Source organism: Carettochelys insculpta, chromosome 4 (assembly GCF_033958435.1).
Source record: "Carettochelys insculpta isolate YL-2023 chromosome 4, ASM3395843v1, whole genome shotgun sequence".
Lineage (NCBI taxonomy): Eukaryota > Metazoa > Chordata > Testudines > Carettochelyidae > Carettochelys > Carettochelys insculpta.
In genome coordinates this window covers 4,962,222-4,970,662 of record NC_134140.1, presented here as the reverse complement: position 1 = coordinate 4,970,662, position 8,441 = coordinate 4,962,222, and the positions used below count along the sequence as shown (strand labels likewise).

The 8,441-nt window shown below is 45.2% G+C and overlaps 1 protein-coding gene across 1 annotated transcript; it reads right to left on the bottom strand.

Moving 5' to 3' along the window:
- Positions 1 to 211: 211 nt before the first annotated feature.
- Positions 212 to 7,523, bottom strand: SPR (sepiapterin reductase). Its single transcript, XM_074991649.1, is given in 3 exon segments — positions 212 to 402; positions 3,870 to 4,160; positions 7,190 to 7,523. Coding segments are annotated over 3 exon segments (816 nt in total).
- Positions 7,524 to 8,441: the final 918 nt, after the last annotated feature.

Here is an 8,441-nt window from a genome sequence, read left to right as displayed (position 1 = left end):
CTTTGTGGACAGAATAATTCCTTCCTCATATGCATGCTGTGAGGTTTAATCAGCATTTGTACAGTGCACCAAGATCCTCAGCTTTGGTGCTACAAGGGATGTTTAAATACATTCAACAAGCTTTTCTGAAAAGTGGAAGGCAGTTTATGAAGAGCTGAGATGCAGAAGCAGATGCCAGGATGTTGGGGAGAGAAGCAAGGAGGGGGACAGGTTAGATTTTGTAGAAGTTGATATGTGCCCCAGAGTCGAATGTGTCATCCAGCAGTATCTTCACTAGCTGGTGGGCTGACGCACAGCAGTCCAACAGCTGCCCCCTGTCCATCATGTTAAGGAGCTGCTGACACATTTCTGGGTCTCTTGATTTTGCGCAGGCCAGCTGCTGCATTTCTGTGTCCAGCGGACCTGGAGCAGCACGGAGAAAAGAAAAGGACAATCGTGACAAGTGGAATGCAAACGCGTGACAATTATTCTGGTATTCTGGTTGGCTGTAAGAGCACCTCAGGGGAGGAAGAAATAAGAAGTAAAGTCAATGGGAAAATTCTGTTCTCCACACATCAAATAAATCTGGCACAATCATTGAAGCCCATGACCTGAAATCAATGGGCCTACTCCTCCTTCAGCATTGGTGTAAATGAGGACACAAAGCAGCAGAGAATTTGGCTCACCAGACTTTCACCTAATTCAGTGGGAACAGAACGGGGTCCAATATAATAAGTATCCAACCTAACCCCTGTTGAAGTCAGACGGAAAGGTTCTTCCCACTAACATCAATGAATACTGGACCAAGTCCTTTTTTCTGATTTACACCAGACAGGAATTTGGCCAGCAGTCATTATTAAAGAGTAGATGCGCCAAACAGAACCAAGAGCACCTGGGAAATTACAGACCAGGCAGCCTAACTTGGATACTTTAAAAGGTCCTGGAACAAATTATTAAACAATCAGTTTGTAAGAACTTGGAGGTTAAAAGAGTTACGAGGAAGAGCCAGCGCAGATTTGTCAAGAACAAGTCAGGCCAAACCAGCTTAATTTCCTTCTTTGACCAGGTTGCTGGCCTAGTGGATGGAGGGGAAGCAGATGTGAAATATCTAGATTTTGGTGAGTTTTTGAGACATTCCCGCATGATAAGCTCATAAGCAAACTAGGGAAAAATGAAACTAGTTGTTATCACCACAGCTGAAAGGCTGTAAGTAGAGAGGAGTCACACGGAGAGAACATATCTAGTGGGGTTCCAGAGGGGTGAGTCTTGGGTCCACTACAAGTTGAACCTCTCTAATCTGGAACTCTCTCGTTCAACAACATCAATAATCCAGCATGATTTTAGTTAGGCAGATGACCATTCATCATGGGTGTGGCCAAGTTTTCTGTAGTCCCACAAAGTTTGTATACAGCCATCAGTCCTGGCTCTTAGTGTTCTGTGCTCTTATTTAGCTTTATTTACCCCTAAATGTCTCCTAAGGGCCCAGTAAACAGTGGATGTGTTGGCAATGCTGCTAGACAACACTGACCTCCTGTCCTCCTGTGGTTAGGCAAATCCTCTGGTTCGGCACCAGTCAGGTCCTGAGGGTGATGGATTAGAGAGGTTCAACATCTACTAGTCCATATTCTCATTGAGGACTTAGATAGTGCACTGGGGAGCATGCATATAAAGTTAGTAGACGATACCAAGCTGGGAGGGGTTGCCTACGCTTTGCAGGACAGGAATAGAATCCAAAATAACCTTGACAAATTGGGGAACAAAGTTGCAATCAACAACATAAGATTCGATAAAGATGAGTGTACAATACATCACTTCAGAAGGAAAAATCAGACACACAACTACAACATGGGGAACAGCTGGGTAGGTGTTGGGGCAGCTGAAAAAGATTTGGGGATTATAGCATATCACAAAGTCAGCAATGTGAAGCTGCTGCAAACATCCTGACATTAGTCTTTAACAGGAGTGTTGTATGCAAAACACAAAAGGGTAAATGTCCTGCTCTGTTTGGCAAAGAGGAGGCCTCAGCAGCAGTAGTGTCCAGTTCTGGGGATCATGCTTCAGGAAAGACGTGGATAAACTGGAGAGAGTCCAGCATGGAGTAACAAGAACTATACAAGGCTTAGAAAACCTGACCTAAGAGGGAAAGATACAAAAGCTTGGTATGGTTGAGTCTTGAGAAAAGAAGACTGAGGGAGTACTTGACAGTCTTCATATGTATTAGTGGCTGACACGGAAAGGATGGTGATCAACTGTTCTCTGTGTCCACTGAAGGTAGGACAAGAAGTAATTGGCTTAATCAGCTGCCAGGGAGAGTTAGGTTAGACATTATAAAAAAATCTTTCTAACTCTCAGGGGAGTTAAGCTCTGGAATAAGCAAAAGGATTGTTGTGGAATCCCCGTCACTGAAGGTTTTAGGAACAGGTTGGACAAACACCATTCAGGGATAGTTTAGCTTTACTCAGTCCTGCCTCAGCACAGGGGGCTGGACTTGATGACTTCTCCAGGTCCCTTCCGGCCCAACATTTCTACTATAAGAAGAGTGCAAAATGAAACATTTCCACCAGCAATGAAAAAGTCTCAAAACAGAGCGAAAAATGACCCAGTTAGAGGGGAAGATAGCAAAAGAAAAGTTATACATTAATTCTTTAGCTGCATTACTGCATGACTCCTTAAGCCATAAATGACCATTGCAAACCAAACTGGATTTTCACTATTTGCACAATTATGTGGGAACCCTTTTATAATGTGTTGTGTAAATCCCAATGAAGCGTGGGGGCAGCTATCTGATTGCTCTCTGTGTGAGGTGTCCATATACCAGCAACCTATTTTGAATTTAAGAAGTTATTTTTAAAAATAAAAATCAGTATATCCCAATATATCAATCAAAATCAATATACCCCAAAAAGAAAGGGTTCTGAATGAACTTATAGATGGTACTGACTTTACTAGGGTTTTTATGTAGCCTGTTGTAAAATAGGCAAATGTCTAGATGAGTTGATGTGCCTGCTGGAAGACCTCTGTGTACCCCCAAGGGTACATGTACTCCTGGTTGAGAAACACTGTTCTTCAGCATACAGAAGTTTGTGAGTTCTTGTGCAAAGAATGTTGTTTCTGTGGAAGGACTGGGTTGAAACACATATTCCCAACACCATTATCTCCAGACTGTGGTCAATGGGCTTGATTCTCTCATCTTAGGTATAAAGGGAGATACACATCTCCTAGAACTGGAAGGGACCTTGGGAGGTCAATGAGTCCAGTCATCTGCCCTCTGGGCAGGGCCATGTACCATCCCTGACATCTATTTGCCCCAGTCCCTAAATGGCCTCCTCAAGGAGTGAGCTCACAAGCCTGGGTTTAGTAGGCCAATGCTCAAACCACTGAGCTATCCCTCTCCCCAAACTTGCACCCTCCATTGTGATTAACAGCAGCACAAAGTCAGGCCAGGTCTACATTAGACCTTAATGTTGATTGTAGATACACAATTCCAGCTATGGCAATTGTGTAGCTGGAATTGACGTATCTACAATTGACTTACCTGGCTGTCCTCACAGAGGAGGTTGATGGGAGAAACTCTCCCGTTGACCTCTCTTACTTCTTGTGTTGACCCCTGTAATTCAATTTCACACATCCCCACTAGACATGTGAAGTTGGGTTCTGGAAGACTGACCCTGACTGGGTAGTAAAGACATACCATCAGTATACGAGGCTACTGTTCAAATATGGTACACTTTAGCACCACTTGGTACAAGTCCTACATTTTGGAACAGGTTAAACTACATGACCTTTGGAGTCCCTTCTTACCTTATGATACTGATATAGGTAACAAAGTTCTAGGCCCTTGGGAGATAGGTCTTGCATCCCCAGCAAAACCAGCAAAAGAGGGACCCTACCTGGGGCATCGTTGATAACTCTAACATCAGGCTCTTAAAGTGCCAGAACCTGGAACATCATGTCCTGTGAGGCTTTTCCAGTGCAGTACAATGTCCAGCTCTTGAAAGGCTTCAGGGCACACAGTGGAGAGATGTTCACGACAGTCTTGCACAAGCCAGGGTGCTTTGGGAAGGCTTTCAGGGTGGAAGATGTGAGACAAAGCGCCAAGGTGACATTGAAGGCAAAGTAGCTGTTGACTTCAGCTGGGCTGGTGAAATCCACAAAGGATTTGGAAATGTCTCCAAGTGATCCTGAAAAGTGACAGAATATGACCTAGTACAAGCTGAGCCTCTCTAATCCAGCACTCTCTCGTCTGGCAAAATCCATAATCCGGAATGATTTTAGTTAGCCGGATGATCATGGGTATGGCCAAATTTCCCAAGGTCTCATAAACTCCTTTTACAGCCACCAGTCCAGATTCTCAGTGTTCTCTGCTATTTAGCTGTAATTTGTCCCTAAATGCCTTCTAAGAACCCAATAAACAGTGGAAGCGTTGGCAATGCTGGTAGACAATATTGACATCCTGTGGTCTAGCAAATTCTCTAGTTCAGCACTAGTCAGGTCCTGAGGATGCCACACTAGAGAGATTCAACCTGTACATTGTATTTAGATAGCACTTAATACTCTCAGTGTACTGATAAACATCAATTTTGTTCTACCACATCCCTATTGTACAGATAGGGAAACTGAGGCAGAGGGTGGTTCTATGACTTAACCATGGGAACTTGCCCAACATACACAGAGGCCCTTTCTACACTAGGGATTTGTTCTGAATACAGCCACCAGTGCAACTGCACCAGTGCACAGTCCCAAAACAGACAAACAAAGCCAATTTCAAGTATGAGCAAGACCCACTGATGCAAGCAGAAGATTTGCCCGTCTAAGCCAGGGCTTTGCAGCCATGCAGCTGTGCTGATGGCTGTAATCAGAGCACATCCCCAGTGGAAAGGTCTCTGTGGGATGCTGGGCAAGTGCCTATGAAAAATGCCTCGTAGAGACAGTGAGGATATGTCTACTCTACCAAGTTATTCTGGAGTAGTTTATTCTGGATTTCATATTCCAAAATAATATATTCCAGAATAATGAGCCTACACTACAGAGAAGCCCCCAAATAAGCAAAACTTATTCCGAAATAGTGCTTCCACATGCAATAGAGCCTATTTCTAATCTGAAATATCATGTATACACAGCAGTGTTATGTTGAAAAAAGCTTTTCTAGAAGAGTTTATTTCAAAATAGCCCCATTCCCTGTCTACACAGCCTCAAATCAAAAATATCTGCTTCAGAATCAGCACCATTCCTTGTCGAATGAGGTTTACCAAATTCTAAATAAGGCATCCTCTATTTCAAAATTATTTTGAAATAGCAACTGCATTTTGTAGACACTCAAGCTACGCCTACGCTGGCCCCTCCCTTTCGAAAGGAGCATGCAAAAACCGCAGATCGAAAATGCAAATGAGGGTTGGATTTGCATATTCAGCACCTCATTTGCATAATACCAGCCACTTGCCATTCCAGAAGTGCTGTTTTCGAAAACCATAACAGCCGTGTAGATGGGGTTCCTTCAAAAGGAGGCCCTGCTTTCGAAGGCATCCTTCTTCCTTTGCAGAGGTGTTTCTAGTAAATATTTGGCTTTCATATGTTGCTTTTTAACTCTCCACTGGCACAACAATAGGTGACTCTGCCAACATTGCCACATCTCCCTTTGTAACACGAGTTACTGTCGGGAATGATGGTTCTGTCCTTTCTGCACGTGAGCTAGCCCCGCAGTGCAGTTTCCCCATAATTTCCAATGAGTGAATTGTCCTTTACCTCTCTTCTGAAAGGCTCAGTTCTTAACATTGTTTTTTACTTCCATTTTTCATTTGGTAGTGCATTGGCACTCAGAAGCCCTGGTCAGGATCAGGTTCCTCTTGTGCTAGGTGCTGTATGAACAAAAGATTCAAAATCCCTAACTCAAACAACTTAAAATCTGCGGCAGGAATGGGCAATAATTTTTTGGCAGAGGGGCAGGTGGGGCTCAAAGATTTTGGTAAAAGTGGTCAAGGGCTGCACTATTCTTTGGAGGCGCTGTGGGGTCTAGGATAGAGGAGGGATGCAAAAGGGAGCTCAAGGTAGGGGACCAGAGCCCAGGAGAGGGTGTGGGGTCTGAGAGGGCATTTGGGTGAAGGTGAGAGTTGTGACCTGGGGCAGAGGATTGGGGTGCAGAATCTGGGAGGGAGTACGGATGCAGGAGGAGATTCTGGCCTGGAGGAGAGATGTAGAAGTGTGTGCAGGGTCTGAGAGGGAGCCGGGCCTCTATCACTCTGTCACTGCATGCGGAACGCCAGCTCCAAAAGCTTCTGAGAACAGCAGGGGAGGGGCAATGGAAACACTCTCTCTTGATGATTCTAAGCTTAAGTCAAGGCGACAGTGGGTATCACGCCAGACTTCCCAGGAAGCTCAGTCAGGGCTCTGGCACAGTGCAAGAAGCACACTGCTGTCATTCATGACGACCCTCTGATTTTAGATGTCAAAGGAAAAGCGGCACATTTTAAAAAGAGACTCAGCAGCTTGGAAATAAGGTTCTGAAACACAGGAGCTACTTGGCAGCATTACAGAGGGATGCTTCCCTTCTGAAGCATTGTGTGAAACACATTTTTACAGTCTACTATTCAGCTGTGTCAGTGCTTTCCAAGCACTTATTGCTGAAAACTCCTTGAGTGACGGCTGCATATCCAGGATGGTGTTCAGTATGCCTATGCATACTCCTCCACCATCTGTAGGTATGAAAAGTGCATCCCAAGCAGGAGCCACATCTATGTGTCCCCTTCTTGCAAACCTGTGGTTTGTCTGCTGGTTGATCAAGACAAGTAGCAAGTTTGTGTCTTGTTTTTAAAGCCCCAGCCTCATGACCCATGATTCCTACAGCCCAGTCATTTTCTATCAGGTGCCGTTTCATTTTTTTTTTTTAGATTAAATTTTGAAAACCAAGACATTCCAATTAGTTTTCTGCAAAACATTATGGACAGACACATGGTTCTCACTTAGAGCTCATAGTGGTCTGTCACACTAGATTATACTTATGGGCAACTTAGAGATGCAGCATCTCTCCCCAAAGCCAGGCTGTGTGCCTACCCCACATCCACTACAGCCACTCCCAGTAGTCACTCATCATCTGTCTCCCTGTCATGGCATCTAGCCCTTCTCCTATGGTCCCTGCCTCCAGTCTTGTCCCCCAGATGTTACTGCCCCACAGTGCTGGACTCTGGATATAAGCATCTCTTATAGGAGGCTCTACCTGCATTGTTGATGATGAGCAGCCGCTCCAGATCAGCTACTCCTGGCAGCTTGTCCTGGACTGCTCAGAGCACCAGCTTTAGCCCATCCTCAGTGCTCAGGTCAGCTGGCACAGAATTCACTTTCAACCCAGGGAAACTATACTGCAACTTGTCTTGAAGCTCAGCCAGGGCCCGCCGAGATCGGGCTACCAGGATCAGGATGGAGCCAGTCACCAGCTGTGTGGCCAGCAGCAGGGCTAGGCTCCGGCCAAAGCCCCAGGATGCTCCAGTGAGGATGCAAATGGCCTTGTCCAAGGAGGGCTGCCTTTTCCCAGCTTTATCTCCAGCTTCCATCTGCTCCTCTGGCTGCAGCTAGAGTGGGGCTTGTTGAACAGACCAAGGGCAGGTTTTAGGCACTGCAAGACTCCTCCTCCAGCCAGCAGAGCCAATGTTTTGTGAACTGCAAACTGGAATTCTGAGAGATTGATTAAGAATTCTGAGTCACCACCCTACTTCCTGATTGGCTGGCATTTCGGCCCCACCCACTCAATTTGTGTGCAGGGTGGGTGCTGGCTGATTAAAGGGAGAAGCAATTATAAATTACATGCCTTGAAAATAAATGAGATTCTGCTCTGAGAAATGACTTAGTAAAAATAGCCAACTTCACCTATGACAGCCTGTGGGAATCTGCATCCCATGCCAGCTCTGATCTCTAGCCCTGAGATCTGAAAGACAAACTTGCTCAAGTATCACCGCAGACAATACATCCTCTGTCGGCAGAATGTAGTTCACATGTCTGCCGAACATATGCAGGGAAAGTCAGATTCTAGAGTGCCATTCTAAAGCTGGTTGACTTTGCTGTGCCTGCAAGACTCAACACCTATTGTGGGGCTTACTTCTACAAACACATGCCTGTCATTCAACACAACGTGAGCAAAACTATTTGGGAATGTCACTCTTTCTGAGACCCAGGTGTTAGGCCTTGATTCTCCAAGTTATTCCTTGCAGGGGTGAAGCCCTGATAATTGTTTAAATACTTGATTGCAGCTGGTGCATAATCCCACAGTCCTAGCTCAGCTGAAACATGCCAAAAGGAAGCTCTGTGCACAGGAGGACTGCAGAGCCTCATTCTGAATTGCAAACCATGTTATTATTATTATTAAAAATGTCTGGCAGATAGGGTAGGTAAGCCTGTAATTCTGTGGCAAAGGCTGTTTTTGGTTCAGTAGCGCCCCTTCTCATTAAACCTGTGTTGGATCTTGCTCTTCGGTG